This window comes from Thunnus albacares, chromosome 20 (genome assembly GCF_914725855.1).
Source record: "Thunnus albacares chromosome 20, fThuAlb1.1, whole genome shotgun sequence".
NCBI classification, from domain to species: Eukaryota; Metazoa; Chordata; class Actinopteri; order Scombriformes; family Scombridae; genus Thunnus; species Thunnus albacares.
Window position 1 is genome coordinate 23,152,783 of NC_058125.1, and position 17,219 is coordinate 23,170,001.

The 17,219-nt window shown below is 39.0% G+C and overlaps 1 protein-coding gene across 1 annotated transcript in view; it reads left to right on the forward strand.

The window, feature by feature from the left end:
* The window catches only part of myo1d (myosin 1D), a 111,288-nt gene that overhangs the window by 18,221 nt on the left and 75,848 nt on the right, over positions 1-17,219 (forward strand). The window contains exons 2-11 of the mRNA XM_044337466.1: positions 4,137-4,345; positions 5,004-5,097; positions 8,308-8,473; positions 9,117-9,170; positions 9,523-9,618; positions 10,963-11,079; positions 12,074-12,277; positions 12,696-12,841; positions 13,043-13,157; positions 13,353-13,523. Of these exons, the coding sequence (XP_044193401.1) occupies positions 4,137-4,345; positions 5,004-5,097; positions 8,308-8,473; positions 9,117-9,170; positions 9,523-9,618; positions 10,963-11,079; positions 12,074-12,277; positions 12,696-12,841; positions 13,043-13,157; positions 13,353-13,523 (1,372 nt within the window). The remainder of the gene's footprint in view (positions 1-4,136; positions 4,346-5,003; positions 5,098-8,307; positions 8,474-9,116; positions 9,171-9,522; positions 9,619-10,962; positions 11,080-12,073; positions 12,278-12,695; positions 12,842-13,042; positions 13,158-13,352; positions 13,524-17,219) is intronic.

Below are 17,219 nucleotides of genomic sequence, written 5' to 3' on the forward strand. Positions count from 1 at the left end.
GGAAAGAAATTAGCTTCATTTTATACTGAAGCCTGCTAAAGTGCATTTCCCGTCATCCCACCCTGTCCATGACACATGAGCATCCTGTCTCATTGTTACGCATTTGTGCCAGTTTGTGAACGGCCCTGACGCACAGTATGAATACTCACACGCAAATCTGAACACACAGGGATGAGCTAATCTGAGCATGTGCTGTTGTGTGAGTAGTTGGTGTAGTGCATACAGTTGTCATAAAGCATTATTGTTCCTAGCCACTGCATGAATGTAATGTTTACTCACCTTCTTTAATTCATGCATCTGAATGCAATACCGCTACCATTTCAAAATGTAGAGAAGAGAGGATGGATTAAAAAGGCCACACTCACATCCATTTAAAGATTCAAGGTTTAGGAAACCCTGACCAACGCGAGAGTGTCATGGGCGTCTGCCAACAGCCTTACCCTTCATGTTTTGGTTGACGCTCAAGGCAAATATTATCATCACAACATCAAAGTGTTGACATCTATGCAACACTCTTCAGTGCTTGATTTGTACTTATGCCAGCGAGCCAGCATTTTCATTAAAAAAAAAAAAAAAAACTTGAGTGCTTGATTGAGTTTTTATTGCAACTGATTCAAACCCACAATCAGATGCTTCACACAGACCCATTAGATCTGTTTTGGAATAATATGGAGTTGGCCCTGTTTGCAAGGAAGCATCAGAGGTTTGGCAGCTGTGAAGAAAGAGGCCATTCTTCTGTGAGGAGAAACTGGGATCTTAGTCGTCTTTGGAGAGGAAGGAAGTCAGACAGGCGGCCTCAGGCAAAGAGAGAGAGAGAGGGAGAGAGAAGAGAGATTATGAGAGAGAAAGGCATAAAAAAGTGAGAGACGAAGTGTGAGAGAAAGAGAGTGAGACAGAGCTATGCTATGAAGAGTATGTAGACACCTGAACATTACACCCATGTGATTGCTGAACATCTCTTTCCAAAACCATGAGCATTAAACTGCTCCTATAACAGCCTCTTCTAGGAAGACTTTCCACAAGAATTTTGGAATCTGGCTGCAAAGATTTGTTCTCATGCAGCCACAAAGGCATTAGTGAGGCCAAACTCACTGAGCTGATGTTGGGTGAGAAGTTTGTGCATAAAGTCCCTGCTGAGTACTTATTAATTACAAGCTAATTTCAAACTATTGTTTTACTAAATCAGGTTGCACCATTAATACTTATGTAATGTCTGAGCTAGTAAACACTCAAGTTGTTTGCAAGGAAACATCTGTCCAATAAGAAGCATCCAACTATGTAAACAGGAAGTCAAGGTGCAGCATAACTTCATCACATAAATTCTTTCATCAAATTTCAATCATGTTTTCTTCTTGGTAAACAAAATATGACGTGTGATTACTAGGGGTGTGCCCGAATACAAATACATTATTTGACAAAGCACAAATAGTGGGTTTTATATGAATATTTGTTTCATACAAATATGAAGTTATTTGTTGGGGATGTTCCCCAGAGATAAAGCTGAGCTACTGACACAAGCAAAGTGCTCCCGAGGGACTCTTCATAACCTGTTGTTCTCCTTCTCCTTTCCACAAAGTTAGGTTGTAAAAAATAGGCAATAAATGAAAAGTGCAAAGCAATAATCGCCTTTGAAGTTCCTCGCTACACGTTACATGGTGTGCTGTCTCTTTGTTGTGGGTGTATAACATGTGGGGACCTCCATCATAAGGTAGTTTATTCATGAACATTTATTGTAACACTTTATGACACTTTTAATTCTAGATTATTAAAAACAAAAACAGGATTTTTAAGCCTCTTCCCACTTTTATTTGAATACAAATACAGATACAAATACAAATACTGGGCCCTCTGCACATCCCCAGTGCTTACGTTGGCTTGAACCAACCAATTTCAACCAATAATATCATGACATCCACCCATCAATCAATCTTCAACTTTTAGCAGCACAGAGCTTAGATTCATTACAACACGCCCACTTTTCAACATTCACATTCAATTCCTCCCAACATTAAGTCCTACCTGTCTATCCTGTTTCACTCAGAAATATGTCATGATACGGAAGTTAGATACTCTTGAAATCTCGTCTCATCTGGACTTTAAATTAATCACCAACTGTTTTGATAATTGATTAATCATTTAAGAAGAAAACAGACAAATTATCTGATTCTAGCTTGTTAATTGTGAATATTTTCTGGTTTCTTTAGTCTTCTGTGATAGTAAACTGAATATCTTTGGATTGGGGACTGTTGGTCGGAATGAAAGAAAACATCTGAGGACGTCATCTTGGGCTTTAGAGACAGTTATTTTATGGACCAAACAACTTATTGATTGATTGAGAAAGTAATGGATAGATTGATCAATCATCAAAATCAGCATTAGTTGCAGCTCTACTAGACACCTGGAGGACTGAGTTTTGGACTTTTGGTTGGACAAAACAAGAAATTTGAAGACATCAGCTTTGGCTCTGGGATATTGTGATGGACATTTGTCAATAATAAATGATTAATTAATCAATGATGAAAGTAATCATTAGTTGCAGCCCTGTGTGTTTTAGAATTAGTAGTATTCATGTAGTTCACAGTGAGGGCAAAATGTCAGATTATGCTGAGCTAAGTGTTATTATTTGGTCATTTAGTCAAACTTTATTGGAATAAAGTTTTGTAATTTGAGGTTCAGTGTGTTTTTCTGTGAAATATAAATTGTCAGGTCAAACCATATTTCATATGACCCCTTTTATGCTTCAGTCTGAACAACTCAAGATATTAGCAAGCTAACGTTAGCTTTGTCAGTCAGTTCATTCAGCTAGTTTACACTGACAGTTCCACCCAGTAACTCTGTAAATATTTAGTAATAACTAAGCTCTGCGTAAGAACTAGTTTGTGTGGTGCAACTGGTTCTAATTTAGTGATGCGTAAATCTCCACTAAGGAAACATTTAAATTATAACTAGGCTGAACAGCTGGTGCAGCTCTGTGCACGGGGACATAAACAGGAAAGGGCCTTCCCATAAGTGTCTCTAAAAAGTTGGAAGCACTATTGTTTCAAATATCATTGTATGTTGTAGAATTAAAACAAAAGCATGTGGACAGAACGGTGTATATATAAATACTTGTGAGAGCTACCAGTGCTGAGGAGAGAAGCAGGAACAGGATCTAACTGTTAACACATTATTTGTGTCTAAAAGTACCTTCTTTATTGACAGTGATAAGAAGTGTGAAAAATCAGCCCTCTGAGAGGCTGTTAAATGCTGAGTTGGGCATTTGGACAGATGGGAAACATTAGGTGTCATAATATTTATGGCTTATTGACATTTCAACATTGTCAATATCTGATAAACTTATTTATAATGGGTATGATTTATTTACTTGTTATAAAGTAGTAAAGTGTGATATACTGTTGATACAGGTTAATGTTTACTTTCTCCTCTTTGAGTTTCCTGCATGTTGAATGTCTGTGAATAACCCTGAGAGAAGGTCTTCATCCAGGTGCACCTGCATCAGATTTACTGGTTTCTGAAAGATACAATATCTGATTCATAATGAACTGCAGTGTAGTTTGTAGGGATGGGAATCAATAACAGATATTCTGTTGATAGTTTTAGATATCAATGTGTTTAATTACAGTAGGTATGTCTTTAAAGTAGAGCCGCAACAATTAGTCGAATAATCGAACAACAGAAAATAAATCATCGGCTAATTTGATAATTGAATAATTGTTTTAGTTATTTTTAAGAAAAAAATGACAAAAATGTGGTGTCGCGGCTTCTCAACTGTGAGGATTTAGAAGCTTTTCTGTGTCATATATGATAGTAAACTGAATATCTTTGGATTTCGGATTTCTGACAAATATCTTTTCAGAGAAAACAAGACATTTGTGCTTTATTTTATTGATATTTTATTATTTTATTCAGAACATATCTTTGCCTCATCACATTAAATCCAAAATATTGCCAGACGTTTGAATTTGACCTTGTCAGAGTTGTTTGTGCTTACAGTCTTGCAAGAAAATGAACATGTTGTTTCAGCTATTTCTATGTTCTTTTACCTGCTTTGAACACAAGAAAAAAACACAACAGACATAAGCCAAAAAATTCAGATATTTTTATATTTCTAAAATTCACTTTTTGTGTGTCCTCAGGTTTGAGAAGGGGAGGATCTACAGCTACATCGGAGAGGTGGTTGTGTCCGTCAATCCTTACCGTGCCATGAACATCTACGGCCGTGAAATCGTAGAGCAGTACAAAGGCCGTGAGCTGTACGAGAGGCCACCCCATCTCTTTGCCATCGCTGACGCCGCTTACAAAGCCATGAAGAGGAGGAACAAAGACACTTGTATTGTCATCTCAGGTAACACGGGAAACCTCCCTCTGCATGGGCCAGACTTTAAAACCCCAAAATGTTTCATTTGATATTTTACAATTTACATTTTTGTGATTGTAGTTTGTTTCTGGCCTATTTTCTTGCTGTAAAAGTCCATTGTTTCCTCTCATACTCAGATGTTTCTCCCCTGAGAGATGGAAAAATATTGATATAACCTCTGTTAAGTTGAAAATAACAAACAATTCACCTTCATTTTTCAACAACAAATATTTCGTGTGGTCACAAGCTGAGTGGCAGTGTGGAGAAACCATGTGGAGGAAGAAGCACCACTCAGTGGTCAAAGGGGGAACTGCACCCCTCTAAACCCTGATAATAAATCCACACCAAGGCAATTTAATCTAATAATGTCACCAAAAGATAAAAGTTAGTGGACTGAAATGTTTTTGTGCTATATTTCAAAATCAATTAGGCTTTGGTTATGGCTCTTAGCTGACAATATGTCTTAAATCACAAGAATACAAAAAGACTCAGTGTTTAAAGTTTTGACTTCATTTGAAAGTTATTTAAACCACTTGAGGTTTGGTTGTTTTAATTTAGCAGGCAAGTAAACCACCCCGAAATTATAGACACCAAAAATATTTATCGTTATTTTTAAAGACTCCTTACACTGTGTCTTTTATTACAGGGGAAAGTGGAGCAGGAAAGACGGAAGCCAGCAAGTATATAATGCAATACATTGCTGCTATCACCAATCCTAATCAGAGGGCTGAAGTTGAAAGGTGAGCTGCTGCTGCTGCTATTGACACATCATGAACCTGAACACAGGCTGGGTTTGGTGACTAAAACGACAAATATTATCGGACAGGGAGGGTTTTTTCTGTTTCCATTTTTCTTTTCACTGGAAACTTTATCACAAAAACCACATTTATAGCGCAAATAGTGTTTTCCTGATCCAAACGAGATACCGCAGATGCACATTTTAAGGTAAGATGCCAACTGTGTCAAAACGCCACTATGCAGAAAAAAAGAATACAATAAATACTCCAAATTATTTCTTCTTTTCCAAATAAGGGTTTCTACCTTCATACCTCATTTAAGTGCTTTAGTTCTCATTTCTAATGATTATATATTCTATCAGATAGTGCAGTGAAGTGTTTTATAGTATGTTATCACAGCTATTGTAGTTTGATTAAGTCATAGTCCAGGAATAAATACTGCCGTTAGTCAAAGGCTCTTAGATCATATTGAGACGTAGTTACACCTCAACCAGGCTGCAGTCAGTATCACTGATAAGTGAGCGGGTGTGGGCCGTTACACAGAGGAGGAATTTCATCATATAGTAATATCACAGAGCTGTATTGTAGACTTTAAGAAGGAAGAAAGAGGTCAGCTTTGAAGTAAAGTAAACAAAATGTAGGTTAGAGATAAAGAGTAGAGATAATGCAGGAAGAGTCAGCTTTATGGATTACATATTGGTGAATACAAACCGTTAGTGATACATTTGAACATATAGAATCTATTGAGCACAAACCGCTGCTGCACAATGTAGGGTTTCTTATCTGCAAATGTGCACAAACTAAACACACATTAAACACACTTTAAACACAGCACAGGACATAACAATGAAGGATTGATGATTTCATAGAATATAGCTCATCAGGACCTAGTTTGGGTCACAGGATGCAACTAGTCCTGTCACATACTGTATAAATGGTTTTATACAGTACTGTGCAAAAGTTTTAGGCACTAAAAGTAAAGTTGGGATGCTTTCAAGAATAATGCCATGAATAGTTTTTATTTATAAATTAACTTCATACAAAGTTCAGCAACATTTCTCCTCGTAATACTGAGGCACACAGTTTTTCAAGGTATTTGGCAGGCAGGTTGTTCAAGCATCTTGCAAACCTGCCAACACTCCTGATTTTCGCAAGAGTCTCACTATTTTTAACCTTTCCTCCCACTGTGCTACTGATTGGTAATTATTCCCGTTAATCTCCTGATTTCATAGTTTTTTCCTTTTCGTTATCACAACCTGTTTCTGGCAGTGTACGGCAGTCCTTCATGGTACCGCCGGTAGAGAGAGGAGCTACTGGTTTGTCTCAGACAGTAACTAAGTTTACAAGAATTTGACAAATGTTAGGATATGTGGTGCGCTGTGGTTGTGTAAAACCTACCGGCAGTGGATGGGACACTGCGGGCAAAGCAGTTGAAAATATCTCCTTTCTACATGTTTATTCCTGCCTTAAGTACATATTGGTTTTCTATTCGCAAAGGTTTTGTTGCACTTACAGTTACAAATGTATCGTCATCTCGAGTAAAACTTTATCTTTCACCCTTCAGAAAAAGCCTCCCGATTTTTGAAACCTAAATGTTGGCAGGTATGATCTTGGAGAGGTTGCTGCAGTTCGTCTGTGGATTCAGGCGTCTCAGCTGCTTCTGTCTCGTCTTGTAACCCCGGACTGACTCCATGACGTTGAGATTGGGGCTCCGTGGGGGCCAAACCATCTGTTATAAGACTCTTTGTTAATCAAAAAAGTTATTTATGACTCTGGCTGCATGTTTGGGGCTCCATGTCACACTGCAGAATAGATTTGCAAGCGATCAGACGCCTCCCTGATGATATTGCATCATTAATAAGAATCTAAATATCTTAAAGTGCCCAAAACCTTTGTGTGTTCAGCCATGGCAGCATCAGATTTCACCACAATATCTCTATAAAAAAACATAAAAATGGACTTGTAAATTTGCTTGGCTGCTGACTTTGGGGACCACAGTTTTATAACTAACATAAAGCTGTATTACTTCAAAAAAGCTGCAATCTAAGTTGAGTTACCGTAGTAAGATAAGTGAGATAAAATAATATTATATTAGCCTTCAAGTCATAAAACTTATTTGATGAATTAACACTACAGCGAGCATGTAGAAGTCAGTGAGCAAGAACAGCAGTAAAGTCTCAAACACACATGATGTACTAGGAGGCCGAACTTCCAACTCAATGATGGTTATTGACTGATCTCTGCAGATTATTGTCTGTTATCTATAGTATGTGGGTTAGTTATCAGCTAAGACTGGACTTCTTCCTGCTTGGGTGTCAGGGGAACCGATAATGGAAACATATATTGCAAAACTCAAGCTATACCGGGTCACTTTACTTTGTTTTTGATGACTGCAGAGGGAAAATAATATCACAAACGTAGATGTTACGACCCCGAGGTGGTCTAGGAGAGAGGGGAGGAACAGAAAACCAGATGAAGGAAATGAGCCGGTTTGTTTTTGATCTTTTAATTGCCAGATATGGAAGCACGAGTTTGACTTTAGGGAGAGCCCCGGCCAAAATAACAAACCAGCCAGCTCGAAATAGAAACAAAACCACAATACTACTTTCACTACCCTGAAAGTTACAATTCTAAAAACTAATACAACACAGAAAAACAGGAGAAAAGAGACACAAATGACAGCTCTCCTGGCAAGGACTGAAAGATAGGAATTAAGACTTAAAAAAACAATAAATCAAGATAGCGAATTGTTTAACTGAAGATTAAACTGTCAGAGCTACGGACTAAATCCTGACAAATAGCTCTAACTATACAAACACTTGGGTATAAGCAGGCAGCAAAAAGTTCTTTATGTACCCTTAGATGGGCTGATTGGCTCCAGGTCCCCAAACGCACCAGCTAATAGCACGAGGAAGGAGGGTCTAGTTTGGAGGCCCACAGAGCCTGAGGAGCAACACAGCACATCATCAATACACTCACACATTTACATAAAAGTAAATCTCACAACAAAATGCAGCTTTTTGCTTTCTCGTCTCATTTTCTTGCTGAAAAAGTAGAAATATTGGAGGGGATTTGAAGCTAATAAAACAAACATGGTCGGGTTCATAGGTGGGAGTTCATGGTTATGCAACTTAAACAGAATGAGTCACTCTTTCTAAGCTGGTTGCACTTTGTCGACCACTTTAACTTAAATACCATCCTGCTTTCCCACAGGGTAAAAAACATGCTGCTAAAATCCAACTGCGTCTTGGAAGCCTTCGGGAACGCCAAGACCAACCGCAACGACAACTCCAGCCGCTTCGGCAAGTACATGGACATCAACTTTGACTTCAAGGGAGATCCCATCGGCGGTCACATCAACAACTACCTGCTGGAGAAGGTAAAGGCGTGTCATGTGGTCTCAGAGATTAAACAGAGTGATTTATTCCTGAGTTAGTGTAATAAAAACTCTCCAGATGTACAGTAACAGTCAAACGTTTCGACACACCTTGAATGAGAAAGTGTGTCCAAACTTTTGACTGGTGCTGAATATTACATCACAGTCAGTATCTTGTCTTTTTATCATAATAAAGGGAAATGGTTTAATACATTGTTTTATACAGTAGGTTGTTTCGGCCAAGCATCTGCTTAAAAATGTGTTCCAACTGTGCTGATAATTCCCGTACTCTACTGTCAGCCATGGCTCTTTGTTCCTCCACTGCTTAGATAAGTTGTTCACGGCATGGAAGTTGGGACCTTTCAAGAAGTTACAGGATGATAAGCAAAATAGAAATTAAGAAAAACACATTATCCTACCAATTTTCTGTCTATTTTTCAGACTTTTTTCTGTCATTTGCCTTTTTTTTCATGTGGAATACCGGGTAGTTTTATAGGTTCACAAGCCAAAAGTCTTTGGAACATCTGGCCTGGATTGCAGATGCAATTTTTACATTCAGATGGCAGAAAGCTGCAGTGACTAAACTTTCCTCACTTTAAGCCAGCTGTTAAATGACACTGCCCTTATGTCGCTTTTTTCCCAACAGTCCAGGGTAATTTTCCAACAGGAAGGAGAGAGGAGCTTCCACTCATACTACCAGGTAAGTGTGTGTGTGTGTATTTGCGTGTGAAGAGACCTTTTGTTCCTACATGTAGGAGTATTGTGAATTAACAATGAGGCCACTCTTTGTATCGGATGTTTTGTGTGAAAGAGTGTAGAGATCTTTTCCATAGATGTAATAAATATAAACATGGTGGGCATGCTAATGACTCAAGATGCAGTACGCACATTATGTATGACTAAATATATCAGAAATAACAGTCATAGAATTGGAAAAGCTGCATACACGACACACTTTTCTACGTAATAGCCTATGTGATGAAGCAAAAACACAATAAAGATTCTGTATAAAGTGTTGTCAGTAAGGTTTGTGTGTTTTTTTGGTCTTCCAGTTGCTCAAAGGAGCTCCGGATTCTCTGTTACGTTCTCTTCACATCCAGAAGGACCCAACAGCCTACAACTACATCAAAGTTGGAGGCCAGATTAAGGTAGTATATAGCATAAAATTCTCCTCCTATAGAGAATATTGTGGTTCAGAACATGTTAATTTGTTTATTTGCACATTAATGAACATCAGTATAAAATACAAGATGTAAACATGCCGGAGTTAGCAAAAATGCTAATTTACATCCGTCGTCCCTAGGCAGGTAACAATAACAGAAACACAACAAACAATATGCAAATACTAATATGCAAATACACAATACAGAAATAGAAAAAGACAAAATACATTGTACACATGTCCGGTTAAAAGTTCTGATTTGCCTTGAGCCATCGTTTGAGATGAGTCTTAAAGGTGGGATATATGGAGCACTGCCTTACTGCAAGTGATAGGCCATTCCAATATTTAGTTCTCTTTACTGACAGAGCATTTTGTCCAAATGTGGTGCGTCTATAAGGCACTACAAAGTCCCCTCTAGTGGTGACCTTGGTGCTATTGTCACTGTCAGTCCTCTGTTTAATGAATTCATTTAAAGGACGTGGGGCGAGTCCATGCAAAGCCTTATATGTAAAACAAGCGTCTTTAAAAAGTTCTCAAAGCTCAATAAATTATATTTTTCTAGGATGTTACAATGATGTCTTTCTTGAAGAGCATTTCTATTGGTTTAAGTGTCTTTTCACTTGTAAGGGATCGGTTAGTAAAACAGTAGAGTACTGTGTGTTGTTTATGAAAGCGGCAGAGCATGAAAACTCAAACAGAAGTCTGGAGGAGTGTCAGTCTGACATACAGTTTGTTTTCAGAAGGGTGAATAGAGTGAAGAACACAGCTTAACAGATGTGGGTTTCCTCACCACTGTTTACAAGTGACTGCACAAATCACATGTTTAGAAAAAGGATTTCAGTGATTACCAGCTCTGAGTTACTGTACTTTTTTTTTTTTTTTAGAAAGGTGTTGTAATTTAGTCCTCTGCTGTGTGCTGCAGTCTTTGCCTGAGATTAATGAGTAGGAACGAAACCACTTGACTGCAACAAACAGCCTGACGTCATGGAACACAGTACAACCAAACAGCTGAGGTGGCGGTTTGTACATTGTGTGTCCCACAGACTTCTATTTTCTATAGCCGGGCATCACAGTTCAGCACCAGGTTGTAATTTAATTAACTGTGGGAGTTTGATACTCTGTCTGGATTCATTGGAAGAAGAAGGGAAAGACCAGGACTCTGAAAGTCAACATGTGTATTTGTTCCAGGAAATCAACAGACAGTCCAATTTTAGAAAAGCTGACTGAGAAAACCATTTTCAAACACTGCCCTGATTGATCCAATTAACTTTGTTTACTTTTAGTCACTTTTATGTCATCTGTCTCCAACATTTCTCCCCTCTCTCTCCAGTCTAGCATCAACGATAGCGCTGATTTCAAAGCCGTTGCAGACGCCATGAAAGTGATCGGGTTCACAGGGGACGAGGTTCAGACTGTTTACAAGATCCTGGCCACCATCCTACATCTGGTAATACTCGATAATACCAAATCCCGGCTCATTTCCTGTGCCAGCTGCGTCCCAGTATGTAGGGGTTTAATGTTCAGATTTTTAGACGTATTGGCAAAGTGAACCAGTGTGTCTGTCAAGATAAATTTGAGTTCAAGGGTTTGAAAATGCAAATGTTTATTTTTAGTCATGATTCCCTAATAATTTCCTTTTTAAAGCCTCTTGGAAGGAGCTATATGACTGGCACATTTCACTGTGTATTGATAACTGGTAGTTAATTGTTAGATGTATTGACTTTATTAACAGTTGTTGATTTTCAGAGGAATTTCATCCATTTAAACCCAAGAAAATATTAACCTATTATTCATTGGAAACATTATTCTCCATATATGTTGAATTGTATGCTAGCCTGTTAACAATTTTCACGTTTGTATGCTCAGCTATCCTGCTTAAAACTAAACTAAGATGACAATTCTATCAAAATTCATAAAATAAAGCATTAAAGAAAAAGTCCAGATGAGAAGATAGATACCGCTCATATACTTGTACTCTAAATATGACGCTTCAGCTAGCAGGTTGAGTTTATTTTAGCATAAAGCCTGATAGCAGAGGAGAAACAGCTAATCTGGCTCTGTCTAAAGCTAAAAAGCAGCTGCCAGCACCTCTAAATTTTACTGATTAACACATTTTATCTCTTCTTTTTTTTTTTAAATCTGTGCACAAACAGAAATGTAAAAAAGACAAATTGTAGTTTCATGGAGAGTTGCACATCAGAGCTAGCCAGAGCCAGGCTAACTGTTCTCCCCCTGAGTCCAGTCTCAATGCTAAGCTAAGCTAATTGCCTGCTGGCTCTAGCTTCATATTTAGTGTACAGACATGAGAATGGTGTCAATGTTCTCATCTCACTTTTGGCGATAATGAGCTAATTTCCCAAAATGTCAAACTATTCCTTTAACCAAGCTGTTGTGAGCTAAAGAATAAGCCGTCTTCTCTCTCGCTCTGGCCTCTGTCCTAGGGGAACATGACATTTGGGGTGGACGGTGACGTGACCTTGATAGAGAACTCGAAGCTGGTGTCTGTGATCAGGGAACTGCTGTCCACCAAAGAGGAAAACGTGGAGAAGGCCCTGCTGTACCGCACCGTGGCAACGGGCCGCGACGTCATTGAAAAACAGCACACGGTACAAGAGGCCAGCTATGGACGGGACGCTCTAGCCAAGGTTAGAGCTGGAAGATAGAAAATTACATGTTGTTGGTCATCTGTTATACTCTTCTGGCCCGCTGATGCCCAGAGGGTTGTGACATTTCGCTAAGTACTTGATGATATTTTTTACTGGGAATCACACTGATTCACACAAGCGTGAGTCACAATGTTATGACTCCAGACAGAAGCAGGAGACTGGAGAGGAAGCAATGTATGTAGGCATGACCAGCGCTGTGGGCTGTGAACAAACATCTGACTCACTGATATTTTGACATTTTGCTCTCAGACACCCATCTGTAACTGTGAATTGTCTGTTCGCTAGACTCCTCTCTGTGCCCTTGAGCAAAGCATTTTGCTGACCGGCTCGCAGCCAATAATTACAGTTTTCGCAGTCTGTCACAAACTTCTCACATCGACTGTTTTGTCATCCTCAGGCCATGTATGAGCGTCTGTTCTGCTGGATTGTGGGAAGAATCAATGACATAATTGAGGTGAAAAACTATGATGCCAGAATCCACGGGAAGAACACAGTCATCGGGGTGCTAGACATCTACGGTTTTGAGATTTTCCAAAACAACAGGTTCGTTTGAGACAGAACACGCCATGAAAATTAAAAAAGCATCAACAAATCTGCATCTTGATATAAAATAATACTTTTTGCGTGCATGTTAACTGTTCTATCATTTGATTTTGTTTTTTGTAACACACAGCAAGAATTACATCTGTTTAAATATCAATATTTGTCATCCTGTCTGTTTTTTTTTCGTTTGTTGTTCTGTAGCTTTGAACAGTTCTGCATCAACTACTGCAATGAAAAGCTGCAGCAGCTGTTTATCCAGCTGGTGTTAAGGCAGGAACAGGAAGAGTATCAGAGAGAGGGCATCCCCTGGAAACATGTATGCAGGATTGGTTTTTTTTTTGGTCCGACTGTGTTTGAATTCAATTTGTAACGTAACAGGATGCACATACAGTATTAAAATATCTTTATTTGCTTCGACCTTTTAGTTTCACAGATTTTTGATTAGCAGTTGATTTGATATTCTCGGATCCACATACTTGCTCTTAAATCCTCTGTGTCTTTATGTTGTTAGATTGATTACTTCAATAATCAGATCATTGTGGACCTGGTGGAGCAGCAGCATAAGGGCATCATCTCCGTGCTGGATGAAGCCTGTATGAACGTGGGCAAAGTCACTGATGAGGTTTTCCTCCAAGGACTCAACGGCAAACTGGCCAAACACGCCCACTACACCAGCCGCAAGGTAGGAAACATTAAATACAGATCTGACTTAGTATTACTTTGGCAGGAACTCATTTAGAATACATATTTAGACTTTAGCTGCAAAGTTTCTTCTTCTTTAGTCGTCTAACATGCATCTTACTCTCTAATCCATAGCTTTATATACCTTTAATGCTAATGTTACTGAACTCTGATTTATTATTGTAACACTGGTGACAAATAAAACAGAACATAAGCTTCTTAAATCAGAAAACATTAACATAAAAGAGGTTGTGTCACTCTTCTACAGTTGGATTTATGGAGGGTATTACAGCGCAGCATAATGAATCTTAACCACAGATTTCCTGCAAATAAAATTACACGAGCAAAAACAAAGTCAAGCAATATATCAAATTTTGATGATGCAGGATGTGGTCGTAGTAACCCGAGAAAACCAGAGGAGCGATTACACCATTCAGTATGTAACCATTAGCTCCAGAGGAAGAGATTGAGATTGAGATAATCAGGAAGGCTTACAGTCTAATTCACTCTAACGGTCTGCACAACCTGACAAACGTAAGCCAATTTACTTTGTTAACATCCGCGGCTCCTGTTTGGGATCAGGTGACTTAGACGAGGGGGACGGAGGTTTTTTTTCTTCATGTTGAACATGTAAAAAGGGTGATAAGTACTTTTTAAACACCTGCGTTTCTCTCTGCGGACACAAGGGGGCATCAGCTGTCAGAGAAAGAGCGCGGAGGTGCCTGACTCGACACTTTGCTCCAGTGATGTCACTGCTAGCCAATGGGGAGCGTGTGGAGTTGGTGCTTTAGTGTGTTAAAACGGGAGTTGGAGAAAAAGAGAGAGAGAAAAGCGGGGAGAGGTTGGGGGTAAGGGGTATTTACAAATTTATGAGGAGAACCAAGAAGAGACACTAGAGAACTGGGAGGAGGAGGAGGAGGAAGAGAGGGAGTGAGATGATGATGCAGTGAAAATGAATGATGACAAGTGGAAGGTAAACACTCTCTATATGTCTCTGGCTGGACTGTGGAGATAAAAACACTTGAAGCAACAGGCTACAATGTGAGGCACTGTGTCAGAAAGCCTATTCAAAGGCTTCCTGGCAACTAGATGTTCCCATGCGACACAAAGACAGAATATTCAGCCTCAGACTCAATGGGCACCGAACCCTGCAGACACCGTTACTCACTAAAGTTCAATGTGAAAAAAAAAAAGCACACAAAGACAAGGAAACTGTGAATAAAGCCGGCTGAGTCAAGATGAGGTAAAGATTACACTGTGCTGCAGGGTGTATTGATTCATGAAGCTTCCTTTCCTCATATCATCTTGGAGTCGATACGCCCCCCGCGCCGCCGCCGCCGCCGTCACCCTTCTGCTGCTCTCTGACCCGTTCCTCCTCCTCCAGCAGACTCCTGACTTTAAAAGACGTGAAATGAAGGTTTTTGAAACGTACAGTGATCCAGCTGTTACATCCTGGAACCCGGTGTTGGTATGAATCAATATTAGCCAGAGATCTTTCTTTTTCTGCACTGTGTGGAGCAGTGTTGCCAGGCAACATTAACAAAAAATGGAGGGGTTTTTTTTTGTCAGGAAGTAGTGTGAATTGTTGAGGGGCTTTAGTAGATCTCCAAGGTGTTTTGGCAAGCAGACAGTGTGTGTTACCATTTAAATTAACAGTTATAAAAGTTAATTTCAGATGGCTTCCACATAACTATAAATGTTGTCAGTAAAAAGAACCTGGCTTTTAAATAGACTTCCAAGGAGCGTTTTTACATACGTTCACCTCAAGTTTTGGAATGTTTAACATAAATATCTGACAGTATAGAAATGACAGAAAATCATAAGAAGCATGATAAATCCCAGAAGAATGTATAGGGGTACATGCTTATATAAGTGGTTCTGCTGCCAGCGATCTCAGAGCATCAGAGGGAGATTTTTGGTTTGATGACTTCTGCAGAGAGAAGAGAGAGAGATTTATCCAGTGAATACAGTGAAGCCACATCGGTTTAACTCAACCATGGAATTAAACTATTTTCTATAGTGCATTATGTTTCATTCTGTTCCTCTTAGACTCCTTTATTTGACCACTACAACTGGTAATTTCTTGTTTGTGGTTTATGGTGATTCGTTATTGTCTGTTGACTGGTATATATGTGTATTGACAGATGTTTTCGCACTGGTTGATCACCTGATTGTGACCAGTATGGATGTTAATTGAATTTTGCTCTCAGCGCCACTCGGTGGTCAGAGTAATAACTGCAGTCTTTTCCACCCAACACCCTTTGATATTCTGATAGAGATTAATGGAGCGATTATTGCTTGATGCAGCTGCAAGGCTGGATCGAGATTATTTATTGTAAAGCAAAAGTCCCAGTGTGACATGATCTGCTTTATTTCATATATATTATTTGTATTATTATACTCATATTTCTGTTTTCAGATCTAGACTTTATATTTCATCAGTAACTTTTCTGAAACAGCTTTAATTCATAGTCTTGATACTTATTATTCTTTCTAGTGGATTTTGAGATTATTTCTTTCATTTCAGGAGTGGAGCAGAGCCTTGAGATCACTGAAATACTTTCTCTGCATATTAGTGTGACCCAAAATAGACATCCTAACCCACACTCATCATGCAAATTAGTTCTTGGGGAAAGTTTTTTAAAATTTCAAGGCTTTGAGGGTATGAAGTGTGCACGAGCTCTGCAGACTTTAAAGACTCGCCGTGGCTCTCTAGCCCTCCTAGCTCACTTCCCTTCAAGACTGTCTGCTGTGATAAAAGTGTGAAGGTAGAAAAAAAGATGTGTGAGAGTGAGAGAGAGAGAAGGATGAGAGAAGAGGAGAGGTGTACAGCGAAAGACTGGGAATTAAAATGTGAGAGGAAGTGCTATATGCGGCACGAAGAAAGAGAGAATGAAAACGAGCACTAGATATACAGTGCATGATGTTTGATATTCCACTTGTGCTTCGTTAATCGATATTTTTAGATTAACAATAGATCAAATCACTATGTTTAAAGTGAACAGAACCACAGAGAACTCGACTCTGCAGCTCCTGTTCCCTTGTTTTAGACTCTTAGACCGTTGTTTTGGTTTTCCAGCCCACGAACGCTCTCACCAACCTCATTTCCAGCAGCAGCAATCATCAATTTTCAGTGAAAAAGTTAAGACAAAACCCTCCAAACTAACTACTCAAGCATCCTAGCAACTAAAGAGCTGCATGTTTCCGTCAGGGGTTGATGGAGACCAAAAATAGAGCCATTAGAAGAGCGAATATTGGACTTGCATTCATCAAGAGACCAGAGACAAAAGTCTAAATGAATGTTGCTCCGTGTCTGCTGGATGTATAAATTGGCAGTTGTTTGCTAACAGTTTTGCTTTAACACATTAACAAGATGATAATATCTCAGATTTTGTGTTTTCTGCTTGATCCGCTGGCGCCAAGTTGTAAAAAAAAATCATCTTGTGACTTTAATAAACCAGTCCTCTACTTAGTACAATATTTGGTCTTGAAGCCATGAGCGCCCAGCTGACTCAGTTAAATTATATGAAGATGTAGATTATCTAAATATTGTTGCAACTTTATGTTGGCAGGCTTAAAGATACTGCACTATGTATAGAAAGCTTCCCTAGTAGTAGTATCAAAAAGATGCACCTGTTTACACTGCAACCAGAATATATAGCATCAAAACAATTTAAAAGAAGCTATAATGAGATAA